The following is a 19254-nucleotide window of genomic DNA, read 5'->3' on the forward strand; positions in this document are numbered from 1 at the left end:
TGTTACTGACCTAAGTGAACTGAGAAAACTCGCTGAGTCTAGTCATCTAACGATTTGTATTTTGCTTTTAAAGTGCTGAAATTAAACCTGTCTTATTGTCTTGGTCAGTACAACAGGGTTTGGATTCCTGATTCTGAAGAAGTTTGGAAGTCTGCTGAAATAGCAAAGGACTATAGAGTTGGTGACAAAGTTTTGCAACTCCTGCTGGAGGATGGAACGGTGAGGGTCCTTGGTCTTGGCTATGTATAAAAGAGGAACCGTGGGTGTATACAGGAGGGACAGGCAAATGTTGCTGTGGGTGCAGCCCACGGGTGGGCACATTAGGGGAAGCTGCTGCTGTGGATCCAGCTGTATTTTTATGCCCCTCCCACCTGCCCTGCCCCCACCACACACTACCTTAAGATATCAAGTTTCCTACATCAACCAAGTCTCTCTCTGGAGTGAGAAACAGTAGATAGGTCTGTGTTCTGCACTGCCTTTCTGGGGATTCAGCAATGTTGGGAGGATGCTGAAATACGATTTTATTTTGGTATTATGAGTCTCAGCACCGAGACTGGGTGAAGATGAGAAACTTGGAGAGGAAGTTATTTGAGTCATTCAGCTATGAAGACATCTACTAGATCCACAGCTAGGCTGACCTTAGGTTTTTAGAATCAAGTCTTTGGGTGCAGAGCTGCACAAAGGATTTTCATGATCTATCTGGATGTGGGAGTTAGTCTGGGGAATATCACGTGAATATTAAAGTGGATTTCCAAGGTATGGTAATGTCTCTTAGAGACAGAACATGATATTGCCCATCAATCAGACTGTCCTGGATTCAAGGGTCATTTCCTGAGATTCTGGGAAGGGAGACAAAGCAGTTTAAAAAGGGCACATGCTCTAGAATCAGACTATCTGGATTCAAGTCCTACCGCAGCCACTCACTAAGTCTGTGCCCGTGAGTCCTCTCCTTTGTCATAGGTCAGCTGAAGTTAGCAGCAGCAGGACCTCACAGGGCTGCTGGAGATCAGGTGAGAGCATGCTTGGGGGCATATGCAGAAGCAGGGGATGAGGCCAAGATGCTGTTCTTTCTACTTAGCCTTCCCATTCCCAGCAGATACTCCTGAGGGAGCAGTTGTTGGGTCTCAATCATCTGATTAGGGATCAGATGGCTTTGGAGAGAAAAATCTCAGGGCGGCAGCTGCAGTGGCAGTGTGCTGCTTTAGTAACATGAGCAGGGCTTCAGGTGGCCACATTCCTGGCCCTGAACCAGCTGCCCGGATGGAGGAGGAGGGGGAAAGGCAGGTAAGGTGATAGGCGGCCGCACTGCGCTTTAGTTAACCCATTGTCTATACCATGAAGGACAAAGCCTGCTTTGTGTAAGAAAATGTCACCTCTGTCTCCCACAGTCAATCTCGTGTTCTTCACATTCACATTTCCCCCTCCCCCAAAGACTGTCTATTCCATTTGTCTTTCCCTCTCTGTTTCTTTTACACATAAAATGTACATGTGTGCGCACACACACAGTGGCTGAACTGGAAAAGGAGGTTGTTGATTTAAAACAGATAACAGAAAAACTCAGGAAAAGTTAAAAATTATGAGTAGCAATTTTCTTTATCTTATTCTTGAAAGTGTGTAGGTTAAGAATAGCCTGTTTGGGGCAGGTCCATAACATAATTGCATTGATAATGAGCAGGCAGCTGCTCTGGGGACCTGTGCCCAGTTGTCCTGGACTGCCCCGAGCTGCTCTCCTTATGGAAAACAGCCCAACAAATCAAACCCCCTGCCAGCACTGACTGGAGGCATCATGACACAGGCATCAGACTCAGCCAGATGCATGTTAACTGAGTGACCTTGGACAAGGATCTTAACCTCTCTGAATCTGTCTCCTCAATTCTCAGTCTGAGATGCCATGCCCTCCTTGGAGAGCAGTTTTGAGGATCAAATGGAAACCAGTGCAGAGTACTTGGCCCAGGGGCTGCAGAGCAGGTTCTTGCTAAGGGGCAGCTGGCTCACCTTTTGCATCTTGTGCCTTCCTTGGAAGGAAGGCAGCCCGGGAAGGTGGAAGAGAAGCAAGCCTGCTGGGTGACTTTGCTCAAGTCACTTCTCAAAGCTGAGAAATGAAAGTACAGGAAGGTAGAACAGGTGGTAAAAAGGGCCCTTAATACTCTAACACCTACAAGACCCACAAGACCCTCATTCTGCTCAGGCAGTTACTTCCAGAATATGGACTGGTGAAATCCCACAGAAGAGGGGCCATCCTGAGCCTGTTACTCAGCCCAGGGCTGAGGTTGATGGAAACAGGCAGCCCTGCAGCAGGAGACATGTGCCCCTGGGAACACAGGCAGCTGCAGACAGGAGTCACCTGCACAGGGAGCAGCCCACAGACACCCACATCGGCTCCTTTGGACACTCCTCACCACCAAGAATGTCAACTTCATTCATACAGAGACGCAGTAACTTTAGACGTTTAATGGACCTTAGATCACTGAGTCAGTTAGCAACAGAACCTTGTTTTCAAATGAAAATGTTTGTGGCACCCAGCAGCTGAATCACATACAAATAGGGCCCCTGTGTCAGAAATTGGATGGGGTACCCAGGTCCCTGGCCATATGGCTTCCCTGTCACCCCTCATTGAGGGTTCTGTAGTTCTTAGGACCCCCGATCCAGTCTAGCCCATCTTTTCACAGATGACAGAAGAGAGACCCAGAGAGGGTAAGTGACACACCCTAGGGCACACAGTCAATACCTTGATCCCCTGGTTCCTAAAAGTCAGACTATTTTCTCACTGCTATACATACATTTGTTTTCCAGAGTGCCAAAAAGGGGTAGATAGGAAAGAGAACAGTGATTCAGCAGAAACACTCCAAATCTTTTACTTCCAGAACTTTAATTTCATCTTTGTCCAAAGGAGCTGGATTATTCCGTTGATCCTGAATGTCTGCCTCCACTTCGAAATCCTGACATCCTCGTGGGTGAGAACGACCTCACAGCCCTCAGCTACCTCCATGAGCCCGCGGTGCTCCACAATCTCAGAATCCGTTTTGCAGAATCCAAACTCATTTACACCTACAGCGGTAAGGAAAGCAATTTCAGGAGAGCAGGAATAACACTGAAATTTAACACTTGCTGTCTAGAGCATCCTGATTACGTTTTAGATTATGTTTATATTGGAAATGTTGACTTCCGCCAAAATGTGTGTTTAGGATCACACCTAAACATTTGCCCAGATTTCTATCTAAAAGGTACAGACATCTGAACTTAGAGAATCTGTTATAAAATGAACTATCTCGGTGGGAAGAGTCTTCAACAAAAACTAAGCTTGGACTACCAAGAAAAATGTATGTGGGTAAAGCTTGTGTTTGAGTTTCTATTGGATATAATAAGTTTACTTCTGGAGCAATATTATCATTATGTTTACGCTGAGGATGGTAAGAGCCTCTCAGTTTTAGTGCATTGCCATCTGTCGTCTTGTCTAACCTTAAGAGTGGCCTAGAAATGTAGGTGACATCAGCAGGGAACTGAGACTCAGAGCATAAAGTGACCTACGCAGAGTCACACCACAGGTTTAATAAGTGGCTGATCTGAAAGCTTCTCAAAACACCTGAGGAGGTGACATCACTGCATCCAACATCTTTCCTCAGGAATCATCTTGGTGGCCATGAATCCTTACAAGCAGCTGCCGATATATGGAGATCCCATCATCCACGCCTACAGCGGGCAGAACATGGGCGACATGGACCCGCACATATTTGCCGTGGCGGAAGAGGCGTACAAGCAGATGGCCAGGTGGGGCTTCCTCTTATTCTCCCAATGCTCCTACATTTCCTGGGCCCTCATAGTGGCAGGGAGACAGCTGGGCCGGTCTCTAAAAGTGACCCTCAGGGCCTTCCCTGATGGCCCAGTGGTTAAGAATCTACCTTGTAATGCAGGGGGATGTGGGTATGATCCCTGGTCTAGGAACTAGACGTGTTGCGGAACAACTAAGCCCACCGCTACAACTAGGGAGTCCATGCGCCACGAAGTTCCTGCATGCTGTTCCTAAGACCAAGAGCTAAACAAATAATTATTTTTAAGTGACCATCAGGCTGGAGGGGGTGCTTGGTAGGGCAGACTGACTTGTACTGAATAGCAAATGTTAGATATAGCTGACCTGTCTCCAACAAGCCTCCTGCTTTTACTCCTTCAAGGTAGTCCTGTTGCTCCTACCAACGTGGGAATAGTCAATGCTTTTCTTGCAATGTGTTTGGTTGGAAGAAAATGGATTTTTTCTCCACTATGAGATGTTTAGGCTTTTTTACCCAGCCAAGGCAGAAGACTCTAATGATAGATGAGCACAGGTTTTAGCTGTAGGATATTTGAATTTTTATGCTAATTTTGCCTTTTCTTTCTTGTGTGGTATGTGAAGTTCTTATTTTGTTAGCCCAGGACGAGGCACTGTGCACACACTCCCACACATCACCCTGAGTGCCCTCAAAAGAGCCCATGATGAGGATGCCGAGGCAGTGGTCAGACCACTGACGTTTGAAGCCACCTACCCAAGGTCACTCAGCAAGAGAAAGGCAGAGCTGGGATTTTCCCTCAGATTTCTAGATTCCATGTGTAATTTCTTTTCCTCATAACTATTCTGTTTTATCTTCAACATCCTAATCTGTAAAAGGATCTTTGTAGATCCTTACAGTTTGCAAAAGAACTTTCATAGACAGTGGTCTCATTTGAGTCTGGAAACACCTCTGTGAAGTCTTCTGAGCTGCCATCATTTCCTTATATCCAGATCAAGACTTGAGACACAGGACCTGAATCTGCTACTATTTACTGCATAACCCTGGACACAGCCCTGAGCTCCCTCAGCTTCAGGGTCCTCATCTGTGAGCTGGATGCTCAGTGACTTAAGGAAGATAGAAATGCATGATTCTCTCATGCAGAAAAGTCTGATGGGTAGTCCAGGGCTAGCATGCCACCTCTACCAAGTCATCAGGGACCCAGTACTTTCCAGCATCCTGATCCTTGGGGCAGGATCCACATCCTCAGAGCCAAGCTAGTGCTCAGCCCTCTTCTCTCTTTTCTAGGCTACAGAGTGTTCCAGGGAAAGGGTGTGTCCCTCCTGGTTAAGGAGCCCTCCCAGAAGCCCCACAGAGCACTTCTGCTTATAGCTTATTGGTCAGGATCTACTCACATGACTGTGCCCAGCTGCAAGGGAGGCTGGGATATGTAGTCTTCTGTATGGGCAGTAACATGCCCACTAAGAACTGGAGCTTAGACCCTAAGAAGCATGAGGAGGATAACTGTTGGGTCTAGAATTATCAATTAATAACCAATCACCTGGGACACCTGAACCCCATGTCCTCAAGCTCAGCAGGTGTCCTCCATGCTCCAGTCAGGCCATGAGGGACTCTGTGACTTCCTCTTCTTTTTTTTTCCCCCTCTTCTTTGAAACACATCAGAGGCTGGGAGACAGGCCGGCTTTGCTCTTGAGGACACCAACTGGCCCCGAACCTGCCATCCCTACTCAGGTGCTGTGACAAATGATGTAAATTCTCCCCCTTTCCTGAGCCCTGGTGGTAGCATGGAGACTCATGAGCAGAGGGCAGCCAAGCCTGACAGTGCCAGAAAATAAAAGATCTTGAAGGTTCCCCCCAAAGTTGCCAGTTACCTTGGCTTTTGCTGCAGCAAGTTTTCTTTCAGTCCTAAGACACCATGGTTCTAGGATTTACCCTGGCCCCTGCAGGTCTCCAGGGCATCAGCAAGACTAGAATCTGTGTGCCTCAGAGCATACAGGACTACTCCTGGGTGTCAATAGCATGAGCTTATTGGAGCTTCAGAGCTGAGCCAGGTTCAAGCTTGAAGAGCCAGTTTCCTCTGGAGGCCTGTCTAACTGCAATAGCGGAATTGAACATAAAGCAGGCTCTTGTTGGACTTGTGGATACTACACTGGGAATCAGGAGAGCTGGCTTCAGTAACCCCAGGGTGTCATTCATGTCCTCAGCATCTTAGCGTCCTCTGTGGAACCAGGGACTGTCTCTCTAATGTCCTCTCCAGAGTTCCCAGGGAGGCTGTGTGTTCTGTGCATCACCAAGTCACTGTTATATTCATCTATAAAATGGATATATAGTATGTGGTTTAGGATTTTTGTGAGGTTTAAATGAGAATCCTTGTAAATTATTCACCAAGAACCTGACACACAAGTGGTGCTAGGATGGCACTGTAATAAGTTTCTACCATCATCATCTTATGACATGAAAAGTTCAGTGCATTTTTTTTAAGATCTCCATGTTATATAACAGAGTATGTTGGCTTATGGAGCACATGTTTCCAGGCACATCTCAAGTAATTGCTCTCAAATAATGTCTTAAAAATGTTTTTATATTTAAATGAAAGGAAAAAGGACATGACATAGGCCTGAGACTGCTGTCCTTAGAGACTTACGTGCAAGTTTGGCCCATGGTGAGCCTCTGGGAACCTGGATTTCAGGAGGGTTCATAGAATTTCCTAATTGCTGAGTAACAATTATGAGTGGCTCACTATACCTAAACTGTTCGTGTGAACAAGGTGGTTCAGGCTGAACATCCATTTTCCTTCTGGGCATCTGGAATTTTGGTATGTGATCAGAGAAGATACCTATGTGACTAGCCCCCAATAAAAACCCTGGACACTGAGTCTCTATTGAGCGTCCTGGGCAAACAGTGTTTCCCATGTATTGTCATAGTTCGTTGCTGGAGGAAGTAAGTGCATCCTGCGTGACACCCCCCCCCCCCCCCCGGCAGAGGACTCTTAGAAGTTCACACCTGGCCTCCTCTGGATTGGCCCATGTGCCATTTACCCTCACTGATTTGCTCTGTCTCCTCTGGAGTACTAAGTCTTAACCATGAGTACAAACGTGTGCTGAGACCTGTGAGTCCTCCTAGTGGATCACTGGTCTGGGCTTGCCCTTGGGAACTCTCAATACAGGGGACACAGCAGGAGACAGAGTTGTGTGTTCAGCAGGATCACAGAGAAAAAGACTAGAAGGAAATTCACTGGCATGTTAAGAAAGTTACTTTAGCATGATAAAACCAAGTCCTTTCTTCTGACTTATCTGCACTTTTAATAGTGTGCGTATATTGCCTTTTTAATGGGAATAAATTAACATTTTAAAAGAATTTTTTAAAAATCCTTTTGTTTGCCTTAGAAACAATAGAAACCAGTCAATAATTGTAAGTGGGGAGTCGGGTGCTGGAAAGACAGTGTCTGCTCGCTATGCCATGAGGTACTTTGCCACCGTCAGCAAGTCCGGCAGTAACGCTCATGTGGAAGACAAGGTCCTAGCATCAAACCCCATAACTGAGGTGGGTACCCTGTGGGGATGGGGCGCGGGGACAGAGGCGTGTATATGGAGAGGCGGCTGGTTCATGTATATAGGTGGACCTTGTTTCATCATGCTTTGCTTGATTGTGCTTTACAGATACTTATTTTTGTTTTTTTTTTAAAAACTAACTGAAGATTTATGGCAGCTCTGTCAAGCAAGTCTATCAGCTCATTTTTCCAACAGCCTTTGCTTATTTTTTGTCTCTATGTCATGTTTTGATAACTCTCACGGTGTTTCAAACCCTCCACCAGCAAAAAGGTTATGGCTTGTTAAAGGGTCAAATGATGGTTAGCATTTTTTTTAGCAAAAAAAAAGAATTATTAAAGGTGTGTACATTGTTTTTTAGATACAGTGCTATTTCATAGTTAATACACTATATAGTGCAAACATAACTTTTATCTGCACTGGGAAACCAGAAAATTCATGTGGCTTTTATTGTGACATTGGCTTTATTGCAGTGGTCTGGAACCAAACCCATAGTATCTTCAAGGTATGCCTGTATGTGGTCCTTTAAAGACCAAAGAAGTAAGGGCAGGAAAGAGCCAGGAAGTCTGTTCCCTGGTGGGATTTGTAGGAGACTGGAGCACGGATTGCTGGTTCCAAAGCTTCTCTGCTCTACCTACTGGGCTAGAAGTTCTACCATCAGGATTTTAGGAGTCCCCTGTTTACATTTATATCCCAGGGAAATTTCCTCAACCACAGACACAACTGCTACACCGAGACCAGCAGTGTTCTCTAGGCAACCAACACTAACTTTCATAAGTTGATTTTTAAATATTCAGGAATTTTTTTGCAAGTTGTTGTTAAAGCCTTGGTAGTTTGAAATCAGTCATGGTGGAAGTATTTACACCTTTCAAATTGGCAAATGTCACATATCCAGGCTCTTCCTCCTCCCTTCTCCAAGACTGACTCATTAGCACACCACTGACTTGGGCAGACATATGGGCAAGGCCACCTATGATGGCACCAAGGAGTAAGGAGACAGCCCTCAAGGAAGAAAGAGCATCTGACAGCTCAGGGGAGAGGGAAATGAATCGATTTGGATTTATTTGGAAGTGTAGCAAATAGTTAAGACTGTTAGATTCTTAAACCTTTTCTTTCTGCTCTCTGGAATCAAAATCCTCAATGAATATTTATCAGACCACCTATTTTGTTCAAGTCACTGCGCCTGATAATACAGGAAGTAAGGAAAAGATTAAGGTCCAATCCCCAAGTTTTAAGACTCCTCTAACATAGCATATTTTAAACTTAAATAGAAAGGTAAATCACAACCCAAGATAGCTATAAAAAGGTTGTCAAGAAACACTACGCTGTTAAATGCCCACAGGATAACATTGTGTGGCTGTTTCTTTAGGGTTGGTCTCACCTGCAGTTATAAGCTCCATGAAGGCGGGACCATGTTTACTTGGTTCATCTTCACCTACCGAGCATGTGGCCCATGGCAGGTGCTGAGTAAACATGTGTTGTCTGAAAGTATAATGACCTGGACAGGAGCGCAGTATTTGTGCATAGGAAAGGTACTTCGATATGGAGGGTGCCCAGGAAGGGAGAGGGCAAGAGGAGAGACAGAAGTCAAAAGTAGAAGTAAAAAGCAACAGTCATGCTCAGTGTGGGAGGGATGGGAGAGAGCTGTGTTTTGGTTGAGTAGAAAGTTTGAGTAGGGAAGTGATAAGGACAAAAATAAAGGTTGGATGAAGGAAGTGGACTTTAAGCATCTCTAATATTTTAGGCATAGATGAGTTGAGACACTTTATATTGATACTATCTCATTTAATCCTTCCAACTCTGTAAGATGCATCTTTATATTACAGATAGAGAAATTGAGACTTAGAAAGATGCTTGCTAGCATCACACAGATAGTAAAAATGAACCTGGGGCCATGAAACATCAGAATCCATGCTTTCCCTGATCCTGCTCAGTGTCTACCAGTAAGATTGAGGAGAGCCTTGAAGTAAAATTGAGGAGAGCTAAGGATATGTTTCATTCTTTGCAAGCCCCTGCCTTCCAGCCTCCCCCTCTAATCAGAACTTCCCCTAGCATACAGGATTGGATTTTACTATAACTGCTCCATGAATATGGATGCAGAGGTTTTTTAATGTTGTTGCTCTGTTTTGTAGGCTGTTGGAAATGCCAAGACCACCCGCAATGACAACAGCAGTCGGTTTGGGAAATACACGGAAATTAGTTTTGATGAGAGAAATCAAATTATAGGAGCGAACATGAGAACTTACCTGCTGGAGAAATCCAGAGTTGTCTTTCAAGTAAGGATAAAAATATTAGTTAAATTTCCTTTTTCCTGACTTTTATAGTGTGGCTCACATTTATGTATTCATTAGACAACCTATGTTGTTTGGTGACTTGAAGTAGAATTTTCCTCTTTCATTTGCAGTGTGTGTTATTTTTTTCTGTTTCTTAAAAATGAAAATTGATGATAAGTACAGTATCAGTAGAATTTCGCAATCAAGGGAAAAGTTTATGACTTTCAATTTTAGGCACTTTAAAAATTCTTAGCATTTAAAGATTGTTTGTCTTTCTAGAACACAAAAACTACTTAAAATAGACCAAGTTGTTAGTTTTTTTGTATTAGGAAGAGAATGAGATCAGAGCTAGTGAGGTGGGGTTTAAGAGAAAGATTCTTCTGTCCATAAAATGGAGAAAATTATCTTCATTTTGACACAGAAGGAGAGAAAGTAAACCTTGTATTGCAAGGAGTTTCTTTAAAATTTCAGCTAGTACAAATTACATTATTCCCGTTTCATAGAATGTTTTCGTTTAATATGATTTTCTCTGAGGTGGTTATTTGGAAGGCGATCTTGGACCACCATGTTGGGTCACAGCAAAAACGCATATCCGTGAGATCAGATTAGCCATCTAAGACCCCCGTATGGAAAACCTCGCATTTTCATTTGTAAAGGTCTGGTATGATTTCAGGATTCCTCTTTATTTTACAGTCAGAAAATGAACGAAATTACCACATTTTCTATCAGCTTTGTGCATCTGCACAGCAGTCGGAATTTAAACATCTTAAATTAGGTAAGTAATGCATGGTGTGTAGAAGAGTCTCTTTTTTGTGTAAGAATTTAAATTCTAGGTTAATCTCTTCTTCTTATAATAACATCACTTTTAAAAAGTATTCTGTCCAAAAACATAAGATCCTTCAGTTCCAGGAGTGGAATTGATGCATTTAACTAAGAAGATAGATTAGTTAGGGGCAGGTTGGTCCAGGAATCAGGTACCCTTCAACTCCAGGGTTCTTTTCAAAGCTCCAGACCAATGGAGATCATCCATCTCGAATCACCTGAAGAAGGCTTCTGACCACTGGGACTTACTGATCTAAATCCTCAAATTTTATTTTTTATCTGAATTTCCTTGGATGGTAATTTTTCTAAGGTATGACATATTTCCCTTTCTCCTAAGACAGAGTATCTATGTCATAATTTGAACATCCTTGAAGATTCAAAATCATTATTAATTGTAATCATAATTAATGAGCCACTTTTCCTTTAGCGCAAACAGCCCAACTCCTGTGGTACCTCAGCTCTCCTGTCTTGGTTGCCTGGGCTGAGTTGGTAGATAGAATTGTCTAGTGTACTGGAGTTGAATGCACGCTCTCTAATCCTGAAGAATTTGCTTGCACTTGTAGAATCTAAGTTTCTTCGGATGTTATATAATGATAGTATCCCTGCCTTATCTGCCAAACAGAATGCAAATAGTGAATGTGGAAGGGCTTTCTGAAGTGTCACTTACTATTATTTAGGTGTACATCTGGGCTGCCATCTATGGGGTCACACAGTCAAACATGACTAAGCAACTTACCAGCAGCAGCAGCAGGTTATTATCTTGACCGTGGCGATGTTTTTATAACAGTATACCTATATTAGAACTCATCAAGTTTTCTAAAAGTTTTTCTACAGCAAGTTTTCTACCTTCAATGAACCTCCGTAAAGCTGTATGAAATTGTTAGCTGTGGGAACAAAACCCATGTGCTCTGGAGTCAGGCCTGCATTTTACTTCTCGCTCTGCTGCAGTCACTATTTGACTGTGAGCGGGCCATTTTGCTTTTCTGAGCCTCAGCTTCTGAGTCAGCAACGCAGACTTCTAAGGAGTCAGTGGAAACACATTTGTGAAGTGCTTAATATAGCACACTAAGTGTGAACTGCTCTTCTTGCTTCTGATAAACGTGTATGTCACCTTCTTGTGTCACAAACATCATGATCTTTTCATTTCAGGGAGTGCAGAAGAATTTAATTATACGCGAATGGGGGGCAGTACGGTCCTTGAGGGTGTGAATGACAGAGCCGACATGATAGAGACTCAGAAGACCTTCACACTGCTGGGTGAGCGAAAACATCTGTCCCAGGCATGGCCGTCTTCTCTAAGAACGTGGGCATGCACAGCATGCATGTGTTCTGAAGACATCTGATCTATTCTAAGTTTAGGATGTGGTTGTTGTGTTAGTTGCTCAGTTGTGCCCAACTCTTTGTGACCCCATGGACTGTAGCCCACCAGGCTCCTGAGTCCATGGGATTCTCCAGGCAACTGGAATGGGTTGCCATTCCTTTCTCCAGGGGATCTTCCCAACCCAGGGATCAAACTCAGGTCGCCTGCTTTGCAGGTTGATTCTTTTACCATCTGAGCCACCAGGGAAGCCCAATTTTAGGATGAGTCAATCAAAAAACATATTTAGAGGCCAAATGATCTAGATTGTGCGTTTCCCTTGACGGATCTAGAAATCAACTCCTTTGCACTCAGGCTCACTGGCTTGCTGTGAGAAGCATGAGCCGTAAATCCTGTGGATGCTCATGAGCTCTTCCAGGCTGACTACAGAGAAGACAGGTGAAAGGAAAGGTCTGAATCAGTTTAGAGGTGTGATGTTGAGCCTACTTGGCCTTGACAGGTATCCTGATGATCATGGTAAAATAAGGGACACCTATACGGAGTTCACTATGCACCAAGCACCATTCTAAATACTTTGTTACCTGTATTAATTCATTTAAACCTTATAACCACCTTATGAGGTAGATGCTTTCTTTCTTTCTTTTTTTTTTTTTTTTTGCGTTTACAATAGGAAAACTGAGGCATGGGGGTAGTAAGTGATTTACCCAAGGTTGGGGTGGCTAGTAAAGAGCAGAACTGGCAGTTATACTCAGGGTCTTTAGACATCTCATTTGTATACAGAAAACCTGATCTTTAATTGCTAGGATGCTGACCCAGATGAAGTAGGTACTCTTCAGTGTTTTCCCACCTTGCCTTTCCCACATGGAGCTCAAGTTTGAAAAGACTACAAGTGATGTTTATAAAAATAACCATTCACTTTACCATTTTGTATTAGTCTAGACATACATACAAAACTGCCAGTCAAAGCTTCTATTGAATGTGAGACTATAGACCATTTTTATATCTTACAGAAAATATTTATCTCTTATTAGCCCTAGCTGTTTTCATTGTTGTGGCCTAGTTGATGATATTTGAATGCAAAAGGCAAAGAACTTGAGGTTAAATATATCAGAGTAATAGGCAAGATGAGCACAGTTGTGTAATTGAGAATGAACACAAGATGGTTTCCTAAGCACAATTTCCATCCAATTCTGCTCCTTCAGAACTGCTTTAGGATTCCCCTGGTGGTCCAGGGATTAAGACTGCCTGCCAGTGCAGAGAATGAGGGTTCAATCCCTGGTTGAGGAGTTAAGATCCCACTTTCCTCACAGCAAAAATAAAATAAAATAAAATAAAATAAAATGGAAGCAGTATTGCAACAAATTCAATAAAGACTTGATCCTTACCCTTTGGGTCCTTACCCAAATTCAATAAAATCGTCCACATGAAAAAAAAAAAAAATCTTTAAAGTGACCACTTTAAGAAGGGCAGTTTAGATAGTGTCTAATACTGTGATAAGCAGTTTTGGTACTTATGAACATTTTCTTAAAGTAATAATCATGATTTCAATCTCTGTGTAACTGGGAGCAGCACGAGGAGGGGACAGGCAGCCTCGCTCTGGCAGGGCTTCCAGGGGACCTGTCCTTCCTTCCCACCTCTGTAATGCGTCACCTCACAGTGAAATGATGCAGGCAAAAAGAGGATGCTCTGCAATCAAATAAGTAAGAATTCAAAGCCAAGCTGGCAGGACTCTGGAGGGTACCCTCTCCAAGACTCAGTCTCTTGATCTGTAGAACGGCTGTATTCCTTACCCACAGGACACTCACGACAACTGGAAGGGAAATGCACGTGGCACCGGGCTGAGCACACAGCAGATACTTGCTAAATGATCCTGCCTGCTTTCAACCATCCTTTGAGCAAAACCATCCCCTCCTCCAGGAAACCCTCCCTAATTATTGGAAGTAGCAGCAGCAATTTTTTTCCGGTTTATCACATACATTACATCATTTTACAGATGTCCATGCCAGCAAGGCCAGGACTAACATGGGGCAAGAGAGGCAACTGGGGTGCAGAGTTTAAGGAGTGCTTGCTCTCAGGATGGTATAAGTGCAGAGCTGGCCCTGGGCACCTTGCTTGTGTTACCATGGCCCCAGCCCGGCACACCAGGCCAAGATGTTTTAGGCAAAGCCCCCAAATTTTGTGGGGAATAAAAATAGCAGTCCACTGCCTCCAATGGCTTATAAAGGTGATGGCTGCCCACTCTGCTGTGTGAAGGGGGCTGGGAAGAAAGAGACAGAGCTGTCCTGCTTCACTCCATCCCGGGATTTGTCTCAGAGAGTGACTGGGCGTGATAGGGCAACCATAGAATCTGTACCTGTTTACTTACCACCAAGTCTTATATTTAAAAACACTAGCCTGGTGACCTCCTCTCCTCTGATGGTCTGCACTTGGCCATTAGACCTCACAGTTTAGCCCTTAATTATCTATTGTCATGAATTTGCTCAGGTTTTTTTCCCATGCCTCATAGAATAGGTCTGTGGCCTTGCATGTGTGTGCGTGCTAAGTTGCTTCAGTCATGTCTGACTCTTTGCGACGCTATGGACTGCAGGTAGACCTCCAGGCTTTTCTGTCCTTGGGATTCCTCCTCCAAGGTATCTTCCCCACCCAGAGATTGAACCCACGTCTCTTGCGTATCCTACATTGGCAGGCAGATTCTTTACCACTAGCACCACCTGGCACAGGTCAATTATTATCTCTGGTCATCAGTTTCCCCATCTGTACACTGGGGCAGCAATGAAAATACTCAGTCATTTCAGTTATCTATTGCTGTACTCCAAACCTTGGTAGCTTAAAATGACTATTTTTGATAACATATGACATAATTTATCTGTTCCTCTATTACAAACTTTCAGGTTATTACTGGGTATATTATCATTAAGATGAAACTTTAATGAACAATTAATTCCATGTAACAAATAATCATTAAAATTGAAAACAATCCAGCACTGTTTTAAATGATCTTAACTACAAGTGCTACTCTTTGAGAAAGTGATTTATGCCAGTGGCTCTCAATAGTGGAATGTCAGGTCACCTGAGACTTTTCTTTTAAACATATTTAACATCTAGATATCACCCCTCTCCTACTAAATCTGAATGAGAATATCTGCAAATAATGATATATCTGAAAGAGAAAAAATAATCATACAGAAACTTCTCATTCTAATCTGTGAACTGTGTGTAAACTTTGAGATAGACATTTCCAATTAAAAATGTCTAACTCTGGGCTCCTTTCCATCAGGAATTTATGAACTAACATTCAATTTCTACCCTAGTCAATGGTTCTAACAAAACTTCTCATTTTAAAAAGATCAGGGACTTCCCTGGTGATCTAGTGGTTAGCACTTTGCCTTCCAATGCAAGGAGTGCAATTTCAATCCCTAGTCAGGCAGCTGATATTCACCTGCCTCATGGCCAGAATAACAAAACACAAAACAGAAGCAGTATTGTAACAAATTCAATAAAGACTTTAAAATGGTCCACATTTTTAAAAATCTTTAAAAAAAGTACCACTCCTTAAAAAAATCAAATTTTTTTTGCTACAAAATTTTATTTTCCAAAGTTTACTTAAACTCAACAAAAGACAATCATTATAGAGAAATATACAGTTCTTAATGTTTTTCCACATGCATACATTGGAGATGGCCATGAGTCCTCTAAGAATAAGACCTTTATCAATAAGCCAGATACAAAATAATAAATATTGTGTGATTCCTCTTATATGAGGTACCAATAATAGGCAAATTCATAGAGACAGAAAATAGAAGTGAGGTTACCAAGAGCTAAGGAGAGGGAAGAATAGGGAGTCATTCAATAATGACTACAGAATTTCTGTTTGGAATGATTTTCTTTAAAAGTCATGGAAATGGATAGTTGCACAATATTGTGAATGCACTTTAACTGCATTGAATTAGACACATCTGTATGCAGGTCAGGAAGCAAAAGTTAGAACTGGACATGGAACAACAGACCGGTTCCAAATAGGAAAAGGAGTACGTCAAGGCTGTATATTGTCACCCTGCTTATTTAACTTATATGCAGAGTACATCATGAGAAACCCTGGACTGGAAGAAACACAAGCTGGAATCAAGATTGCCGGGAGAAATATCAATAACCTCAGATATGCAGAGGACACCACCCTTATGGCAGAAAGTGAAGAGGAACTAAAAAGCCTCTTGATGAAAGTGAAAGAGGAGAGTGAAGAAGTTGGCTTAAAGCTCAACATTCAGAAAACGAAGATCATGGCATCCGGTCCCATCACTTCATGGGAAATAGATGGGGAAACAGTGTCAGACTTTATGTTTTGGGGCTCCAAAATCACTGCAGATGGTGACTGCAGCCATAAAATTAAAAGACGCTTACTCCTTGGAAGAAAAGTTATGACCAACCTAGATAGTATATTCAAAAGCAGAGACATTACTTTGCCAACTAAGGTCCATCTAGTCAAGGCTATGGTTTTTCCTGTGGTCATGTATGGATGTGAGAGTTGGACTGTGAAGAAGGCTGAGCGTCGAAGAATTGATGCTTTTGAACTGTGGTGTTGGAGAAGACTCTTGAGAGTCCCTTGGACTGCAAGGAGATCCAACCAGTCCATTCTGAAGGAGATCAACCCTGGGATTTCTTTGGAAGGAATGATGCTAAAGCTGAAGCTCCAGTACTTTGGCCACCTCATGCAAAGAGTTGACTCATTGGAAAAGACTCTGATGCTGGGAGGGATTGGAGGCAGGAGGAGAAGGGGGCAACCGAGGATGAGATGGCTGTATGGCATCACTGACTCGATGGACGTGAGTCTGAGTGAACTCCGGCAGTTGGTGATGGACAGGGAGGCCTGGCATGCTGCGATTCATGGGGTTGCAAAGAGTCGGACATGACTGAGCGACTGAACTGAACTGAACTGAATTGGTAAAAAATATAAATAAGTAATATGACAATTTATCACTGGCTCTTGTGACTCTGAGCTGACTGGGCTCAGCTGGGCACTTCTCACGTGGGGATTCTTGTCTGGTGGTGGCAGGGGCTCGATCAGCTGAAGACTTCTGTTACCTGGGCTGGGGTGCCTGGAACTACTGGGGGCAGGGCAGGCATTTCTCTCTCTCCATGTGGCCTTCCTCACGCATGCTGGTCTCAGGGTAGATGGACTGCACACGAGGCTAGCTTCTCCCAGAGCCAATTCCAATAGGCTCAGGTAGACTCTGTGGGTCTTTTTATGAACCAGCTTCAGAAGCAGTGCAGCATCACTACTGCTAATGTGCTTATAATCAAAAGCAAGGCATAGGATCAGCTCAGAGTCATGACCCTCAGGGAGGGAACCACAGAGGGTATGAACAATTGGAGGGTGATGCATTGTTGGGGGGGTCATCTTTGGTAGCCACCATAGTAACTGTTAGGGATATTGTGGGAATTAAGAGAGAATCTCTTAAATGGTTTGTGAACTGTGATATGCTCTGTCTGTGAGAGATCAGTATACATTTAATGAAAGCGTGACCTCAATGCATGAATCACTAAAAAAAAGTCTTTGGCCAGATATTGGCAGATTGCAGCCCTTTTTTATAAATAAAGTTTTATTGGAACACAGAGACACTCTTTTAACTATGATCTGTGGCTGTTTTCATGCTGTGATGCTAGAACTGAGTTCTTGTGACAACCTCTACACCTGCAAAGCCTAGTAAGAAAACATTTGTTGAACCTTGTCCCAGGTGATAGAGTGAGCATAGTTGATGGGTTCCTTTGACCTTTATTGAAATCTGTGAAAGGACTTGTGGGTGGAGTCATGAGCCTAGCTTCAACCCCAGTGTATCTAAAACATGGACATCTCCTGAGGGCCCCTGACCAGGCAAAGAAGTTGCAGTAGTCTTTGGAGACCTGTTTCCTGCTGTAGAGTGGATTCACATATGGAACTTACTGTAACTTTGAGATTGCCATCATCCTGTGACCTCCACAGCCAATAATCTCATGCTATGTGTCAATTTAATGGTCTGTGAACCTTCCTTGTCCAACACAGTAACCACTAGCCACAGATGATTGTCTGTGTTAGTTAAAATGAGATAAATTTCAAAATTCAGTTCCTCAGTTGCACTAGGCGTGTTTCAAGTGCTCATAACCGTATGTAGCTAATAGCTGCCATGTAGTTCAGCACAGATAAAGAACATTTCATCCCCAAGGAAAGTTCTGTCCAACAGCACATCTCCAACAATGTGAATACCTCATGTACACCACTTAGCCCATGGGTCGTGTCCTCTTGTTTGTGTCTCAGTGTTTTCTGTCTTAGATGTTGATTCCCTCATGAACAGACTACCCAATGTGAATCATACATAGGCTTATAACACCGTTGGGCAGATACCTTTCTTAAAATGTCGTTGCTAAATAGGTACTTGCTGGTTGATTTGTCCATTGCTGTGATTTGCTATGGAGACGGTTTGGAGAGATAGGCAAGGTTAGCAGTGAGGTCATCCAGCTCGGTACCCAGATCCACTTCACAGCACACCTGGTAAACAGACCTCTGGAGTCTGCTCACACTTCTTTGCCTGTTGTGGAGTTGTCAGGAGAGCATCACGTTTAGATACCCTGGGGTGACCTAGGGTAGATCCCCTGGGGTGACCTGGGGCAGCTTTGTGATTCCATGGGTCTTTTCATACACTGCAGCGATCGTTGGCACTAAATTGCTTAGCTATGGCACATGCAGTGTGACTGTGACCTTGGCAAGTTCGCTAGACTTTCTGTGCTTTAGTTTCCTTCTCTGTAAAATGGGAATAGTTCAGTTGCTCACTTGTGTCAGACTCTTTGTGACCCCATGAACTGCAGCAGGCCGGGGTTCCCTGTCCATCACCAACTCCTGGAGCCTACTCAAACTCATGTCCGTCATGTCGGTGATGCCATCTAACCATCTCATCCTCTGTCGTCCCCTTTTCCTCCCACCTTCAATCTTTTCCAGCATCAGGGTCTTTTCCAATGAGTTGGTTTTTCAATACAGGTGGCCAAAGTATTGGAGTTTCAGCTTCAACATCAGTCCACCAGTGAATATTCAAGACTGATTTCCTTTAGGATGGACTGGTTGCCATCCAGGGGACTCCCAAGAGTCTTCTCCAACACCACAGTTCAAGAGCATCAAGTCTTTGGCGCTCAGCTTTCTTCACAGTCCAACTCTCACATCCATACGTGACTACTAGAAAAACTATAGCTTTGACTAGACAGACCTTTGTTGGTAAAGTAATATCTCTGCTTTTTAATATGCTGTCTAGGTTGGTCATAACTTTGCTTCCAAGGAGCAAGCGTCTTTTAATTTCATGGCTACAGTCACCATTTACAGTGATTTTGGAGCCTAAAAAAATACTAGTACTTTATATAGTTGTAAGGATTAGATGAGGTGAGGTGTGGAAAGTATTCAGGATAGTGCCTGGTGCAGTTTCACGCTCTTTCTCTTCTGGCTCTGCTTCTGAGGTACTAAAATGGTTCTGGTACCCAATTCCAGTGTGTTGCTGGGACAGGGGTCTCCCATA

The 19254-nt window shown here is 43.4% G+C and overlaps 1 protein-coding gene across 2 annotated transcripts in view; it reads left to right on the forward strand.

Annotated features, from left to right (window-relative positions):
- The window catches only part of MYO5C (myosin VC), a 119472-nt gene that overhangs the window by 15606 nt on the left and 84612 nt on the right, over nt 1-19254 (forward strand). For both annotated transcript variants that reach the window (XM_027971822.3, XM_060417939.1), the window contains exons 2-8: nt 109-219; nt 2891-3056; nt 3624-3768; nt 7148-7304; nt 9442-9585; nt 10276-10357; nt 11554-11661. In XM_027971822.3, coding sequence (XP_027827623.1) covers nt 109-219; nt 2891-3056; nt 3624-3768; nt 7148-7304; nt 9442-9585; nt 10276-10357; nt 11554-11661 — 913 coding nt within the window. The remainder of the gene's footprint in view (nt 1-108; nt 220-2890; nt 3057-3623; nt 3769-7147; nt 7305-9441; nt 9586-10275; nt 10358-11553; nt 11662-19254) is intronic.

Source organism: Ovis aries, chromosome 7 (assembly GCF_016772045.2).
Source record: "Ovis aries strain OAR_USU_Benz2616 breed Rambouillet chromosome 7, ARS-UI_Ramb_v3.0, whole genome shotgun sequence".
Classification (NCBI taxonomy): Eukaryota; Metazoa; Chordata; class Mammalia; order Artiodactyla; family Bovidae; genus Ovis; species Ovis aries.